The 17982-nt window shown below is 38.9% G+C and overlaps 2 protein-coding genes across 2 annotated transcripts; both read left to right on the forward strand.

Annotated features, from left to right (window-relative positions):
• LOC110710785 lies at positions 1 to 2427 on the forward strand. The gene is made up of 3 exons (XM_021889127.1): positions 1 to 606; positions 1128 to 1206; positions 1317 to 2427. The coding sequence occupies exons 1-3, from the start codon at positions 51 to 53 to the stop codon at positions 1483 to 1485; spliced, it is 804 nt and encodes a 267-aa protein (XP_021744819.1). The 5' UTR covers positions 1 to 50; the 3' UTR covers positions 1486 to 2427.
• Positions 2428 to 6478: 4051 nt separating this feature from the next.
• Positions 6479 to 17982, forward strand: LOC110710788. The gene is made up of 4 exons (XM_021889129.1): positions 6479 to 6638; positions 13276 to 13474; positions 13585 to 13890; positions 16765 to 17982. Exon 4 carries the CDS (start codon positions 16847 to 16849, stop codon positions 17864 to 17866), a length of 1020 nt encoding a protein of 339 aa, XP_021744821.1. The 5' UTR covers positions 6479 to 6638; positions 13276 to 13474; positions 13585 to 13890; positions 16765 to 16846; the 3' UTR covers positions 17867 to 17982.

Consider the following 17982-nt stretch of genomic DNA (forward strand, 5'->3'; position numbering starts at 1 on the left):
CATGTGATGCATTTTAGTTTAGGTGCCAAATCGAGCCGTGAACACCCCGAATGCCTATCCGCTTTACTAAGTCACCATTGACCCCATTTTCCTTTAACGGAGTATCAGATACTATCTACTCTTTAGCGCCACCATCTCACAACCATTATCACCACCATCTCACAACCATTATCACCACCATAATTCTCTCTCTTTCTCTCTCCTCCATTCCTTCTTCTTCCTCAACAATGGAGAAACTATGGCGTCCTGCCCTCAAATCCATCTTTCTCTCTCCTCCTAAACCCTCTCCTTCCGCCATCATCACGGCCTTCTCCTCCTCCTCTCGTCGCACTCTCACCACCTTATCTTCTTTGTCCGTCTTTCTCTCTCCTGCTTCGAATTTCGCCTCCTCCAAAACCCTAAATCCGTCAAAACCCTCTTCCTTTTTGCTCCTCTTCTGCCGGGACTGTCGCTGTTTCTCGTCTGTTTCGCCATTGGATACCAATAGGTTTGAGTGGAACGGGCCAATTTCGTGTTCTGAGGTTGTTGATGCTGTTTCTATCGATGATACTGATGAAAATGGTGACGTAGATACTCGCGCTGCTGTGCCTTTTTCTTCTATACCAGGTAATTTTTTCATCTAATTCAATGTTGGATTTCTTCATTATCTTGTATAATTTGGTTTTGTTTCAATGTCAATTATATGGGGTATCGTAATTTTTCTGTAAAATTCTTGGGGGTAAGATAATGTTATAATCTTCGTTTAATTGGTATATTTCAATTTGCTTTTGATTTTTGTAAATTAGTGATATCAATTGTAAGAATTGCTGCCAGAATGAGTAGATTGGTTTGTAGATTGTTCTTTTTTCGATTATTCGATTGATTCATTCCAATTCTTTGATTCTGAAACTCTTACATGATTGTCAAGTGCATTTCCTTACGTTATTGATAATTCAATTGGAAATGTGGAGATGGCAAGGAAATTGGAACTTCCATTCCACGATACCCGGGGTAGGGGCAATATTTATTTCTGGGAAGTTATACCTCCTATGTAACCAAATGATAGATGACTGACATTTCTATTTGGGACCATCTTAATAATAGACTACTTTCAAACTTAGAATGTTGAGTTTGAGATTCTTATTTAGGATGGCTAGGATGGCTGCAGTACATGGACCATTTGGTTCTCTGTTTGGATCTCGTGGATTTACTTCTTCTGCAATTGAGGTAAATCTTCAATAAATTCTGAACATTAAATCAACATTTAACCCATACACTGCAACATCTATTCTGGTACATCATTTTTGAAATTTTTCAAAATTCTTATTGTAAAACAGAACCTTACGATCAAGTCCTGCAATCATGTTCGTCGTGAATGCTTTTCTTAGTACTCCTCACCCCAAAGGTTCAAATATGTTGCTCCTTGTGACGCAACCCAAGACAACAAGACTCATTTGGGGGGTTTTGTATCTTGGATTGTTCGAGACAGAGAAGGTGGAAGAATGAGTATAGGATACGAGTTCGAAAAGGGTGTCAAAGATATAAATGTGCTGGAGCTTTTGGCCATCTTTCGCTTTACATCTTCTCGGCCAACCCTTCCTGGGAACTATCTTATTTGTTCTGATTCCAGTGCTGCTTTATTTACACTGTTATTGAGGAATAAAGGAATTCCTGGGAAAAATGCTGTGATGAGCTACTGGGCAGACCGCATCCTGGACAATATCTCAAGGAACTTTGACAAGGAAGTTTTGATCGTGTGGGTCCCAAGGGATTCGAATCTACCAGCAAATGCTCTGGCAAATATCGCAAAGTATCTCTACTTGGACAGCCGTCAGGTGCAAAGTGCTGATGAGCCTGAGAAGACTTGAAACCAGATCAACCAGACATAAGAGGAGGAAGACTTGAAGTTTTCGAATGATCTGGCCTGTTCTTAAATCTTTATACTCCTGCTAGGTTGATGGAATAGTTAGTTCACTGACATAAATCGTGCAATGGAAAAAACTGGGACTTTTACTATGGAAAGAAAGAAGCTCTTTAAGTTAGTTGGAAGCAAATTCTAATCTGGCAGATGTGATTCTTAAGCTTGGTCTTTTTGAAAGGTGATATTCACGCGTTAATCCACAGTTTTCATATTCCTTGTGTGAATAATTTCTTTCTAACTTGACTGTTGATTCATTCGATGGAATGTATGCTGATAGAAGAGCAGCTGTATGGAACATTTGGTAGTTATGATTTGTGAGTAGCACTGTCAAAACGGTTTGACAGTTCGGTTTCGGTTCGGTTTGAAATCGGTTCGGTATTTAATCGGGTCGGTTTGGAATCGGTTTAATTGTCTCACGGGTCGGTTTTGGTTCGGTTTAAATAGTTATCGGTTCGATTCGGTTTCGGTTTATTCTTAAGCGGTTTTAATTCGGTTCGGGTTGTAAACAGTCCGGGTAGTAAACGGTTTGGTACAGACGGGTTGCGGTTTGTTAACGGTGCAGTGTAAACGGTTTTTATCCCAGTTCAAACAGTTTCGGGTTGGAAACAGTTTCGGGTTAGAAACAGTTCGGTTCTTTTTTGGTTCAGTTTATAACTGGTTCGGTTCTTTTTCGGTTCAGTTTTAACTGCTTCGGTTCTTTTTCGGTTCAGTTTATAACTGGTTCGGTTCGTCGATTGTTTAACCACTTTACCGTTATTCATATCGGTTCCATTTCAAGTTTACTAAATTATAGTTGAATCTAATTAAAACATAGCCTAATAGTATATTCATGTCACTAGCACACTCCTATCTTTATTTCATTATTACTCACATAATCAATGTAATCATATGCTTAATAGTCTATGTGTATTAATTTTATTTATCACGCCTTCATCCAAGCCTTGGTACTTAATATTACAAGCTTTTTGTTCATTTGGTTTCATCACCTCAAATGTATACATGACTAGAGGCAGTATTGTTGATAATAGTTTGAGGCAGGGCCTGAGCCTGCTTGTTTTGCTCTTGTTTGTGAACACTGACTATCCTTAAGACCTTAATGAATGATTTGCCTTGCTATTTTTTAAAAAAATATTCTAAGATTTCTAATATTTAATCCATTTAATTATATCCCCGTAAAAAAAAAAACCATTTAATTATATAAAAAAGTTTGTAAACTGTTCGATTTAGAAGCGATTTGGTTCATAAACGGTTCGGTTTATAACCAGTTCGGTTTACAATCAGTTCGGTTTTTAAATGGTTCGGTGCAAACGGGTAGCAGTTTACTAACGGTTCGGTGTAAGCGGTTTTTTTTTGCCAGTTTAAACGGTTTCGGGTTGGAACCGGTTTCGGGTTAGATACGGTTCGGTTCTTTTTCGGTTCGGTTTTCTTTCAGTTCGGTTTATATTCGGTTCGGTTTATTAACGGGTTCGGTTCTTATACGGTTTAACATTATTCGGGTCGATTCGGTTTCGGGTTTACTAAAATACGGTTCGGGTCGGTTTTCGGTTTCAAAAAAATCGGTTTTTAATAGGTTCGGTTCTCATTTGGGTCGGTCGGTTTCGGGCAATTAAACGGTTTCGGTTTGAAATTTGACAGCACTATTTGTGAGTATGCTGAATTGTAGCCGGTAGCATGTGTGACTTCTCTGGAAATGTGCATCAATTCGATACTTTTGTCTTTTTGTACATGATTTTATATAATTTGCAAGATTCATAATGACTAGTTAAAAATTAGACATGGTAAATGTGCATTCCAAATAAGCTACCTTATCGTAAATGTGTATTAATACATGGGTTTATCTCATTGTAATTACTTTAATATCAGGCTACATAGTTGAATATTTTTTTAAATAGTATAAATAGCCTTTTCGCCTAATTTTTGGTTAAAAATGGTGAAATTTAACTCTTGAACTTTTGATTAAAGCTATGTTCTCAGTCTTGACCTTTTGGTTGATTTTTTTTTAATTTTGTTATTTAATCTGAAATAGCTAATTCTGAGTCGCAAATTAACCCTCTTTGCAGCTCCATTTCGTCCCTTCTTATTTATCTACTTCTTTTACTTGTGCAATATGATTCATATTTATGTTAGTTGTTTATGGAGTTGTGATCTCATGTGTTGGATAATTTTAGTTTGCTATTGATAGCTTGGTTCATTGTTGGATTTTTTACGCTTTATTGTGCGTAGGCTAGAACTTGGATGTGTTTTGGTTGGAATAGAAATGTATTTTTCTTTATGTCCAATGTAGGACTATTGGATGGTGTGAACTCATGTGTTGGATAATTTTAGTTTTCGTTTAAAAAAAAATAATTCTTATTGAATTACAATGGCTTTATTAGAAATATGTATGTTTAAGGGGTTATTATAATCTTTTGAACAATAATTTGTTATTACAATGATTCTTATTGAATTACAATGGCTTTATTTTATAGGTTCAGGTTAGGATGACATCGATAATGCAAATTGTAATTATTTGAAAATTGCATTATAATAATAAATTGCCCTGTTGCAATTCTATGAGGAATTGCGACCGTTTATCTAACCTGTCGTAGATCCTATGTTTTTGCGACCGTCAGGGCCTGTCGCAGATCACAGGAATTTGCGACCGTCTTAGGCGGTCGTAATTTACTGAAAATTGCGACTGTCAGGGCATGTCGCAGATCCCATGTTTTTGCGACTATCAGGGCGTGTCGCGAGGGCGTGTCGTAGATCACAGGAATTTATGTCCGTCACTGGCGGTCGTAATTTACTAAAAATTGCGACTGTCACTGCCTATCGCAGATCCCCGAGTTTTGTGACCGTCTTAGGCGGTCGTAATTTTCAGCAATTGCGACCGCTTTGCCTGTCGCAAATAACAAATTACGTCAGTTTAAAAAACGGTCGTTGAAAATACGAAAAACGGTCGCAATTTGATATGCGACCGCCAAGTGGCCGCAAATTTTTTTTTGCGACCATTAAAATTATGACTGTGCAGTTGCGACCGGTGACGATCGCAGTTGTGTATAGCGACCGTTTTCCTCAAAAATTGCGACCGGTGCTGTCGGTCGCAATTCACTGGTTTTTTTGTAGTGTAAAAAGATCACTTAAGAAAATCAAGGCAATCAAGGAAATTAGCTTAGGAGAGAGAGGGGCCACATAAATTATATTGCGTATCACTTAAGTAAGTTAGGGCAATTGGCTTAAGAAAACTATTTTTACCTAGGAAAAAAAAATGAGAGAGAGAGAGAGAGAGAGAGAAGAAGACCACACAACAAATATCTCTTAAGAAAAACATGACAATTAGCTTAAGAGAGAAAAAAAAAAGAGCCCACTTTAAAAATCAAATTAATTGGCAATGGAAAAGACTTAGGGTCTGTTCTCATTGACTGAACTCAGCTGAATTGAACTGAACTGAAATGAATATTTTATAAGAGAAGGAAATTAGGAGCTGAACTGAGCTGAGCTGAACTGAACTGGGCTAAACTGAACTGAACTGAGCTGAGCAGCTGAGCTGAACTGAACAGAACTGAACTGAATTGAATTACAACGTATGAGAACAAACCCTTACTAAGATGCTGGACCATTTAGGATAATTACGTTTACATAATCTATTTTCTATAGCAAAAACACTTGAAAGAGAGTGAATGAGAGAGAGAGTGAATGAGAGAGAGAGAGAGAGAGAGAGAGAGAGAAAAAGAGAGAGAGAGAGAGAGAGAGAGAGAGAGAGAGAGAGAGAGAGAGAGAGAGAGAGAGAGAGAGAGAGATCACATACAAAAGATCTCTTACTAAGGAGAGTATCTGGGATTTCTGCTCGAAAGGAGGTTAACGTTTGGTTGACTAGAGGGAATGACGGGGCGCTACGACCAGCAGATGTGTTGCTTTATTCCTGGGATAGAGGTCGTGATGTATGTATCGACTTGACGGGGTCTTCACCTTTGACACAATCAGGGTTGTCTGATTTCGAACCTGGTCTTGTTGTGTCGGCGGCGGCTCAGCGAAAGCGAGAGAAGTATGGGGCACGTTGCAGGGCTATTGGCTATGGTTTTCTTCCTTTCTCCTTTTCTTCGTTAGGGGAATTAGAGAAGGATGCTATTGCGTTGCTGAAGCAGGTTCAGGCGTTCGCTAAGACTCAGATGCTCGTGCAGCTGCTCACATCTTCAGTAGGATCAAGTTCGCTATAGCTAGAGAGGTGGGGCCCAGATTGTATCTCGGCGCCCTACCAATTTCTTGTAAATTGATTGAATTTGTAGGTTTTTTGATATAGTAATAGTAATAGTAATAGTTATGGTAATAGTAATAGTAATAATAATAATAACAACAACAACATTAATAATAATAACATTAATAATAGTATTAATAATAATGTTGAAATTTGCTCTACTCTACTCTGCTATTATATAATCTGCTCTGCTCTGTTCTGCTGAAATTTAATCTGCTCTGCCCAGAAGCTCAAAAGAACAGGGCCTAACCCGTTTTGAGGTTTTTAACCCAACTATGGATTAACATAAAAACAACACGACTCATGCTCAATGACCCAAACGGTAAAAAAAAAAAAAAAAAAAAAAAAAAAAAAAAAAACAAATATTTTTAACGAAAAAAATATTTTATACAAATTATTCCTGTAATAAAGTTAAAGTTAGTCTTTACTAAGTCTTGACGAAATTAAACACCCAGTTCCTCCGTTTGCGATTTCATTCATGGATTCGAATTGCATCATCCGAAGGTAAACTGATTTAATATTTCATTAAATTTCAGATTTTAGATTTTTGCCATTTCATTTTGAAAAAAATGTAAAAAAAAAATGTGATTTATTAGGTTTTAGGGTTTTGATTGTGATTTTGTTGTTAGAATGATTGATCTTGAAATTATTTTGTTAGAGAAGTTAAATTGCATGAACATTAAATGATTAGATCTTGAAATCCTATTTCATGTCCTTATGCGTCCGGTGTATGGTAACAGGGTAAAATTGAGTAGCATTGTTGAGGAGTTAAAGTAATGTTAGCTGAAGTAAATCTGATTAAGTATTTTAATTTTTATTTTCTTGAATTTTGAATTAATTGACCTTCAATACCTGTAAATTTGTAATGTGAAAAGGAAATCTGGATATGCAGGGTGGTATTTACAGATTTGATGTTGATTCTAATTAATTTCAGGAAAAATGATTACTTAATCATTTGAATACATATCTAATTAAATAATAAGTATATCTGATTGAGTTTAGAAAAACAAAATTACACTTAAGAATGAGATTATTGAGGAAAACTTAGCACTATCGAGTTGTAGATAGTTGGCATCTGTTGGAAATTGTTTGTGTTTTCCTTTTTTTCAATGGAACATTTGCTGGATTTTGTTTCAAATGGAATTGTCCATTTGTCATACTTCTGTCTGAAATTCGAGTATCCGACATGAATACTTGAGGTGAAATTAAGAGTCGGAGAAATATTGACTTTGGTTAAATTAATATAATACACAATTCTATAGACATTCGACTTAGATTCTGTGTAATTAGTTAGTAGCTAATAGGTATAGCTAGTTGTAAGTAGTTTGACTAGTTTGTTGTATCAGCTAGTTTGATTAGCTGATTGTATGTAGAATTGTTAGGTAAATAATGCAACGGACAGCGCACTAACTCAACAATATTCCAGCAAAGAGAAAAGAAATAGGCAGAAGACAGTTGATTGTATTGAAATAGCCAGAGGCTTTGAGAGTAAATTACAACTACAACTACTAAGCTAGCACAAACTTTTCTGAATGAATTCTTTCTTTCCTTTAAGCTTTCTATTTAACTCCTTACAATTTACTACATGCGACTTAGCTTTAATTACTACCATAACTACTTTGTCTTCTTGCCATAAGCTGCCAAGGAATTTGCTAAAAAGTACTTTAGTTGTCCCCTGCCCTTGCTTATGACTGTTGTTGGTTGCCTGGTGCGTGGTGAGTGCCCCTCTGTGGCTGTCCCCTTCTGCTGTATGTGTGCAGGATGGGTGGCTTGGTGGGTTGGTGTGTTGCAATAATCCCCCCCAAAAGCACCACCTTGTCCTCAAGGTGAAAGTCAGGGAAGCGGCGCAGAATTGAAGTAGCCTCCTCCCAAGTGGCTTCAAAATCAGGCAGTCCGCACCACTTAATTAAGACCTCTTGAACGGTGGTCTTCCCTTGAATTATCCGACTATCCAACACCGTGTCTGGTCCAACCACCAACTCCAACTCCGGGGTGAGCTGATTTGGAATGGTGGGTGAATGTGGCCTGTCACCAATTGCCCGCTTGAGCTGAGACAAATGGAAGACAGGGTGAATACGACATTCATCTGGTAACGCTAATTTATATGCTACTTGACCCACGCGTTGCACAACTTCATAGGGCCCATAGAATCGTGCCGCGAGTTTCTCAAATGGCTTCTTGGCTAGGGATCGTTGTCGATAAGGTCTTAATTTCAAGAACACCGCATCGCCCACCTAGAACTCCTCTTCCCATCGTTTAGCATCTGAATACTTTTTCATTCTCAATTGAGCTTGAAACAAATTCAATTTGAGCTCGTCTAGCATTAAGTCGCGCTCCTGCAGTAATTCATCCAAGGACTCCACATAAGAACAACCCGTGCTCACCTTAATCAACTTTGGAGGGTCTCTTCCGTACAGCACTCTGAAAGGAGACATTTGGGTGGAAGAGTGAATAGCCGTATTATACGAATACTCGGCCCAATGAAGCCATTTAGCCCACGCCTTGGGATGATCCCCAACAAAACATCGGAGATAAGTTTCCACCCCTTTGTTGACCACCTCCGTTTGCCCATCCGTCTTGGGGTGGTACGAGGTACTCCTCTTCAAGTCAGTCCCCTGTAACCGGAATAGTTCCTTCCAAAATGAACTCAAGAACACCCTATCTCTGTCCGACACGATGCTCCCTGGAAAACTGTGTAATCTAACTACTTCCCTCACAAATGCTTCTGCCACGGTCAGAGCGGAGAACGGGTGGCGCAACCCAATGATATGTGCATATTTTGACAATCGGTCTACCACCACCAAAATTGTATCGATACCTTTGGAGCGCGGAAGACCCTCTATGAAATCCATAGTAATGTCTTCCCACACCGCGCTTGGAATGAGCAACGGTTGCAATAATCCGGCTAGGCTCTGCTATGAAAGTTTATTTCTTTGACAGACGTCACAAGCTCTCACATACTCGGCGACGTCGCGTCTCATCCCCTGCCAAAACCATTCCCCCACCATTCTCAAGAAGGTTTTTGTCTCCCCTGCGTGCCCCCCTTCGACCGAATCATGATAAGCCCGGAACAAGGTAAATTTAATGTCGGATTGCTTGGGTATTACCACTCTCCCTTTGTACAGCAGCCTCCCACCTTCAATAGAGTAGCCCGCCACCCCTGTTCCCTCTAAGACTGCGCTTCAAATTGTTTTCAGCAGCGCATCCTCTTCTATCTCCACCTCAAGGGAGTCCAATTCACCCCTTGCGTACTGACTAAGGCTCGAAGCTCTACCTCATCTCCTCCTCTCCGTGAAAGGGCATCCGCAACCCGATTAGTCGTATCGAGTTTATACTGCAAATCAAAATCGAACCCAATTAACTTGCGAATCCATTTTTGATATTCCATGGCCACTTCGTGTTGTTGAGTGATGAATCGCAAGCTCTGTTGATCACTTCTCACCATAAATTTTCGACCCAAGAGGTAATGTTTCCATTTTTGCACCGCCAAACAAACCGCCATGAACTCCTTTTCGTACACCGATTTGCCGCGGCTTGTAGGTCCTAGAACCTTGCTGTAGAAGGCGATCGGTCTGCCCCTTTGCATCAAGACGGCCCCGAGGCCAAACCCCGAGGCATCGGTCTCCACGAGGAATTCCTTGTGGAAGTCGGGCATGGCGAGAATAGGAGCTTCAGCCATGGCCTTCTTGAGTTTCTCGAATGCGCATGTGGTCTCCACTGACCACTTGAAGTTATCTTTTTTAAGTTGGTAAGCGAGTGGGTGGGCAATATGTGCATATTGAGATATGAACTTCCTGTAACAGCCCGTCAGGCCCAAAAACCCTCTCAGCTCCCTTAAGGTTTTGGGAATGGGCCAAGTAAGCATGGACCTCACCTTTTCTTGGTCCACTGCCACTCCATGCCTTGAAATTATGTGACCCAAATAAGCAACCTCTTCTTTTCCAAATTCACATTTTTTCTTATTGGCATACAAGGTGTTATCCTTCAACGTAGCTAAGACTACTTGCAAATGCTTGACATGAGCTTCCTTGCTATCACTATAAACAAGAATAGCATCAAAAAAACACAAGCACAAATTTTCTCAAATAAGGGCGAAACACCTCATTCATGAGTGATTGGAAGGTCGTCGGCGCATTAGTGAGGCCAAAGGGCATCACTAAAAATTCATAGTGACCCTCGTGAATTCGAAACGCCGTCTTATGAGTGTCTTCGGGTTTCACCAAAATTTGATGGTAGCCGGCCTTGAGATCAAGTTTGGAGAACACTTGGGCTCCATGTAGCTCATCAAGGAGTTCATCAGTAACCGGAATGGGATACTTATCCGGCATCGTCTCTTTGTTAAGTGCCCTATAATCCACACAAAACCTCCAAGAACCATCTTTTTTCTTGACTAAAAGAACCGGACTTGAGAAAGGACTAGTAGATGGCTTGATGATTCCCGCGGTCAACATTTCACCAATAAGTCTTTCTATCTCATCCTTTTGAAATTGAGGATATCGATAGGGCCTTACACTCACCGGATTGCTACCATCCTTAAGAACAATGGCATGGTCACGCCCACGACTCAGAGGTAACCCTTTAGGACTCTCGAAAACTCCCGCAAAATGCTCAATTTCGGACTTTAAAATTTTTGGAATTTCCCCTTCAAACTCACTGCTCGTGCCTTTCATATTACTAAACTCCACCAAAAATCCGCCCCTCTCCTTGCGCAAGGATTTTACCATGGCCTTAAGAGTAACCCGGTGCGTGCTAAGGAGGGGTCTCCCCTAACACACGCGGTTTGGCCATTCACCGTGAAACTCATCTCTTGAGTTTTCCAATTTGTAAGTACCGTCCCTAACTTCTCAAGCCATTGGACGCCAAGGATCACCTCGGAATTCCCCAATTGGAGGGGTAGGAAGTCCTCCACTACCTCCACCTTATCTCCCAACTTGAGGTGCACTCCAACACACAAGCCTTGCCCCCTCACCGTTTTTCCATTCCCTAATGACACGCCAAACGTACCACTTCCCTCAATCACCATTCCCAACTTCTCCACCGTATGCAAGGAAATAAAATTATGCGTAGCTCCCGGGTCTATCATGACCACAACCTTCTCTCCATTAATCTCACCAATTAACTTCAATGTTTTAGGATTAGTAAGTCCAACTAGTGAGTTCATTGACATGGAAACGGGTACCTCGACACCTTCACTAGCAGCGCCTTCGATGGTCGCAAACTCACGCTCTTCCTCCTCACCGTCCTCTTCTTCTACTAGTAATACGCTAATCTCCTTAGCACGACACACATGGTTGAAGTCCCACTTCCCATCACACTTGAAGCAAAGGCCCTTAGCCTTCTTATCTTGCATCTCCCTTTCTGTCAATCTCCTTACTCCTGCAGTAAATCGTGAGTAACTAGGACTGATTCGATTTGGGCCTGATCCAGTTCATCCAATGGACCCAACTGAACTTTGGGGGGCTTTACTTGTTGTTGGGCTTTGTATGAAGGAAGAAGATTGGGTCGGTCCACCTCCCCATAATAAGGTGCTGGCTAGGCTTTTGTTAAAAAACGAATACGGGCTGGGCTTGGAGAACGCCCCGTTTGACTTCTTAAACCCATGGACCCGATTCCTTTCCTCCACCCTAGTAGCCAAGTCCATAGCTTGCTCCAACGTAAATAGGTTAAGCAACCACACCTCAGCTCGTATATCCTCTCTCAGTCCATTCAGAAATTGGCCCTTCATCAAACTCTCCGGCACATCGGAAAGCGGCGCCGCCTTCTCGATAAATTCCCTCTGATACTCCACCACGGTAGAAGTGTGCTCAACCGCCAGCCATTGCTCGTGTAATGACCCAACGTTGGTCGGTCGGAACTGGGTGAGTATGCGGTGTTTCAAGTCCTCCCACCCACGCAGCGGCCGCCTACGATTCTCCCATTGATACCATCTCAATCCATCTCCCTCCATTGACACCATAGCCGCCTAAAGTTGCTCCTGCTCCGAGAGTTGATAAAACTGAAAATATTGCTCCGCCCTCAACAACCACCCATCTGGGTCGTCGCCGGAGAAAAGGGGCATATCTAGTTTCCGAAACTTCCAATTTCCTCGACCACCATAGCCGTCTCCCTAGTCATGCCCCCTAAGTGGTTGCTCTCTGTTTTGCCCGTTGCCATTGTTCTGGCTGAACTGCCTCCGGGGAGAACCACCCGCGCCTGACGCCGCCTCATCCTCCATGTGGCCTAAAGGCCTCTGTCCAGCACGTATGGTTTCGACGGCTCCACGTATCTTCTCAAAAAATTTGTCCTGGTCGCGCCTGACCAACGCAATTTGTTGGGTGTGGTTTTCCCGAAAACGGTCCATCCTTCCCTCAATCCGCTGGGCCTCGGCATTCTGCTGTCGGCCAAAATGCTCCGACAAGGATTTTTGGAGTGCCTCCATGCTCTCTGTGATGGTTTTGGTCAAGATGGCCTGAATGTAGTTGTCTCCGTCTCCCACCTTGGTGGCCATATCCATCACATGGCCCTCAAGAGCTTCAATACGCTGAGTGTTCGATGCCGGAGCCATGCCTGCTCTGATATCACTTGCAACGGACAGCGCACTAACTCAACAATATTCCAGCAAAGAGAAAAGAAATAGGCAGAAGACAGTTGATTATATTGAAATAGCCAGAGGCTTTGAGAGTAAATTACAACTACAACTACTAAGCTAGCAAAAACTTTTCTGAACGAATTCTTTCTTTCCTCCAAACTTTCTATTTTACTCCTTACAATTTACTACATGTGACTTAGCTTTAATTACTACCATAACTACTTTTGTCTTCTTGCCATAAGCTGCCAAGGAATTTGCTAAAAAGTACTTTAGTTGTCCGCTGCCCTTGCTTGTGACTGTTGTTGGTTGCCTGGTGTGTGGTGAGTGCCCCTCTGTGGCTCTCCCCTTTTGCTGTATGTGTGTAGGATGGGTGGCTTGGTGGGTTGGTGTGTTGCAAATAATCAGTTAATTATCTATTATTTCAGTGTATGTGATTTTCAAAAAGCCAAAATTTCAAAGCATTGATTTCTATTATTTCAGTGTATGCGATTTCTCAGTGTGTGATTTCTAAGTGTATGTGATTACAACAATAGAAATCACCTAACATATTTGCGTTGATTTCTATTGTTGTAGAAAAATGTTAGTTACTCGAGGAAAAGCGGTTCGTGTTGGGTTTTTGGTAATTCAAGCCAATCTTATTCCTGGATCATTTGCTGCAAAAGAGGTAGTACACCCCACTTTCTGGAATAAGGGTTTTCAAAAACTGAATTACACCTCTGGACCATTTGGTTCTGTGTTCGGATCTCGTGGCTTTACTTCTTCTGCAATTAAGGTAATTCTTTGATAAATTTTGAACTTTAAATAAAAATTTAACCCATACACTGCAACATCTATTCTAGTACATCATTTCTGAAATCTCTCAAAATTCTTAATGTAAAACAGAACCTTACGATCTAGCCCTGCAATCGTGTTCGTCGTGAACGCTTTTCTTGGTACTCCGTTCCCAAAAGGGTCAAGTATGTTGCTCACTGTGACGCAACCCAAGACAACAAGACTCATTTGGGGGGTTTTGTATCTTGGATTGTTCGAGACAGAGAAGGAGCAAGAAAGAGTGTCGGATACGAGTTCGAAGAGGGGGTCAAAGATATAAATGTGCTGGAGCTTTTGGCCATATTTCGCTTTACATCTTCTCGGCCAACCCTTCCTGGGAAATATCTTATTTGTTCTAACTCCAGTGCTACTGACAGGGTAAAGTCTTATCCCCTAATCAAAAATAATTCCTAAGTCCTCTAACTAAAGTAGATAGAGAAGTAGGGTCGATCTCCATAAGGAAACAAGTCTTTTTACTCCTAATTAATTATTATAATCTAAATTATCTAAGTAACAAATATTTATATTTGAGTATGAAACTAAACTACAAAGAATAGGAATAGGGAGAAAACAATATATAAAAGGATCTAGGGCATAGGTTCACCAATAAATAATACTCCAGGGTAAAACATAGTAATCAATCATTGACATTGCATAAATAACACGATTAACAAGCTCTCGCAATTTATTAATCAACATAGATCTAACAGGCTCTCGCAATTTACTAGATCTAAGTTCTTATTGAAAATAGCCTTTAATATCAAATTAACATCTGCTCGATTCATCAATTTAATATTGCTATACTTTTACAAGCCGCAATTGTAAAACGTTAAAACAATTCAATAAGAAATTATCATGAAATACCAATAATCAATAATAGTCAATCATCAATGCATCAATTAACCAGATTGTAAAGGGCTTTCGCTACGTATTACAATCACATAATTAATTTACCGGTATTAAATCTCATCTCTCGAATCTCGACTTAACCATTTATAAATTAACCTGCCTATTGAAACTAGACCTAAACATCAACTCTCATCTGTCGAATCTCGAATCAATGTTGTCACACTCATGCATAAAAGATCATGCCTAATCTAGTTACATAGCATTAAATCAATCAATAGGAAATTAATCTAGCATTGATAATTAACAACAATAAATTACCCCTTTATATTATTTATTAGATCCCCATAAACCCTAGAAATTAAACTACTCACTCATAATAGAAACTAAACTAGTCAAGGTAATAAATTAAATCATGATGAAAGGAATAAAATAAACAACTGAGGTTAAGGGAAGAGAAATCGTTACCAAAATAAATCTGGAATTAATGGAAGAATTAAGAACAAAGGTTTAAGAGAAAAGAAATCTAAGAGAATAATTAAGAGAGTAAAGAAAGAGTAAAGAGTCGAAGAAGAGCCCTAAAATCGAATTACGGAGGAGTATTTATACTCCGTACAAAATCCTAAACTAAAACAAATTAAAACGACGCTAATCGTCTACTAAGAAATACACGCGCCCGATCGGGCGAGGCACCACCCGATCGGGCGCGCTTTTTTTTGCTCATTACTACTAATCTCGCGCAACAAATCTCTTTTCTGCTTACAGGCACTAATAAATATGTCTTTAACAGTTACTTGAAGAATCTCACATTATAAGAACTTAAAAATACCACTTTTTTTAATCTTCAAAAATAAATACATCTAAAGAAGTGAAATTAAAGAGGACGTCTCTCCACAAAAGAATAACAGCATGAAGGCCCACCCCAACAAATAAAATGTTGTTAGAAGATAAGTCTAATAAGTGAATGCCAATTATTGATTTGATTACACAATGCTCATATAGGTCCAAACACTTGTGAACTCATATGACTCTATGTGAGTAATTATTGTATTATTAGTGTAACTCATGGCTATAAATACAATTCCATAGAAGTAAGAATACAATGATAACACTACAAAAATTTCACCCATCTTCTTTCACTCTTTTACTCCTTTTATTAATCAAAACTTTTCTATCGGTAAATTCTTTAACACGTTATCAGCACCAGTTTTCAGTCAGGTATATTTATACCTACTTCTAAAAATTTATAACAAATAATACTATCTACTTCTAAATGTTTCGAGGAGTATGCTCTATAGTTGCCCATATTTGGGATCCTCTATAACAGAAACTCAAACATTTACTATATATACCTCAAAAACAACGGTGAAAGTTCTCTTACTTGTGAATTTACTACTATCATCTTTTGTTAATTCATGTTGATGTTTCTTTGTTTGATCCATGTTGATATTACATACTCATTTTACGTAAATTTTTATCTTAGTTATTATAATTGCTAAGTAGTAGCTTTGCATGCATATTATTATTAACTAGATCAACAAAAAGATGCAGCCTTTTATACTTATTATTTTTCTTACTTTTACATACTTTTTGTGTTTCTTTCCGTTTTCGAACCCATGATCTTTTATAGATATTAGGGCTCTCGGACCACTATGGCTTGCATTCCCAGTGTGATAACCTTTTACAATTATAAATATATATATATGGACCATAATTTTATGCCAGTACGTTAGACTATTATATGATATTTTTACAGTTGTACAGAACAGTAACGGATTAACCTACCTCTATAAAAGACGGATTTTTCCCCCAATTTCACCACAAATCCCTTATCCCTTCCTACTTTTTATCCAAAAATCACCTAAAAAAAAAAAAAATTTCACCCCCTTCTTCTCCGATATGTTCCCCGACAACGGCAACCAAAACACCCACAACTTCACTTTTGAGGAAGATTTAATGAAGATAAAACAATATTTCCTTCTAATTACGGCGCTTGTAATTTTATTAGTAGCAATATTAATTTTTGTCATTATGTATAAGTAAAACTCACTTATTTTGTCGTTTTAGTATATTAAAAGCTTGTTTTTGTTTTATTATGTATGTTTGTTGTTATTAATCATCATTGTATAATATTACCGTTATCATTATAATTATTGTTACTACTGTCATTGTTGTCGTTTTGCTGTTTTTTTTTTTGCAACTAACATGATTAATTTTTGTCTAATCATATAATTACTCACAATAATAAACCAAGGGGGAGAAAAGACTATATTATTTATGGTTTATTATTATTAAATTTAATTATCACGTGTCTTATTAACTTAATTATAAATATGGAAGAACTAAACATGTGAGTTGTACATATAATTTGTTATTATAAACTAATTATCACGAAATTTGTTGTAGCTAAAATGGGAGACCTTATGAAAAGAAGTTCAGCATCTTAGATTTATCTGGAAAGAAATTTCTGGAATGGAAAGTGGACGCAATGATGAATTTGAAAGCTCAAGGCTTGGAGCACACTGTTAAAGAAAATAAAAGTCCCTCTGGTCAAACAACTGATACTACCACTTCTGCAATGTCTGTTGCAAAACCTGTTACTGAACAAGATAAGGCAAAAGCCTTAGTGTTGTTAAGGCATCATTTACATGAAGGCCTTAAAACTGAGTACATGATGGTTGAAGATCCCAAAGAATTATGGGATTGCCTTAATGAAAGATTTGGATACCACAAAAGGGTGCTCCTTCCTAAGGCATTATTTGACTGGACAAATTTACGGTTCCAGGATTTCAAATCTGTAATTGATTATATTTCAACCATACATGAGATAGTGTCTATATTGAGATACTGTGATCATCCAGTTTCGGATGAACAGATGATTGAAAAAACACTCACTACCTTTCATGCAAGTAACATACTGTTGCAAGAACAGTATCGTGAAAGAGGTTTTAAAAAGTTCAATGAATTAATGAGTGTATTGCTTGTTGCGGAACAAAATAGTGAACTTTTGTTGAAAAATCATAACCTGAGACCAACTGGGTCTTTGGCCACTCATCATGAGGCAAATGCAACAAATTCCTATCCACCCGAGTCAAATGCTACAAGAAGAGGTGGACGTGGAAATTACAATGGCCGTGGAAAAGGCCGTGGAAATTATCGCGGACGAGGCCGAGGACGTGGTAGAAACAATTTTCAAAGAAACAGTAATTTTGAAAATTTTGAAAAACAGAAGGGACAGTCATCTGGAAGCCACAAACAAACTCTTTCAAAAGGAAAAGACACATGTTACAGATGTGGCATGACAGGACATTGGGGACGTACTTGTCGTACGGCCAAACATTTGGTAGACCTTTACCAGGCTTCTGTAAAAGGCAAAGAGAAAAATGCAGAAGCAAATTATGTTAATGAAGAAAATGCTCCATGTCCTACCCTTGATGTGTCCGATTTCTTCATGGACAATGCTGAAACTGGGAATGATTTCATTCTTGGAGAAAACAACAATGCTTAGGTTCCCCATCTACTAATGTAAAATATGCTATGTTTTAATGTATTTTCTTAGTTCCCTGTATTTTAAATTTCTAGTCATGTACTTTAAATCTTTATCATCAATAAAAGTTTGTATGA

Source organism: Chenopodium quinoa, unplaced genomic scaffold (genome assembly GCF_001683475.1).
Source record: "Chenopodium quinoa cultivar QQ74 unplaced genomic scaffold, ASM168347v1, whole genome shotgun sequence".
Taxonomy (NCBI): Eukaryota; Viridiplantae; Streptophyta; class Magnoliopsida; order Caryophyllales; family Amaranthaceae; genus Chenopodium; species Chenopodium quinoa.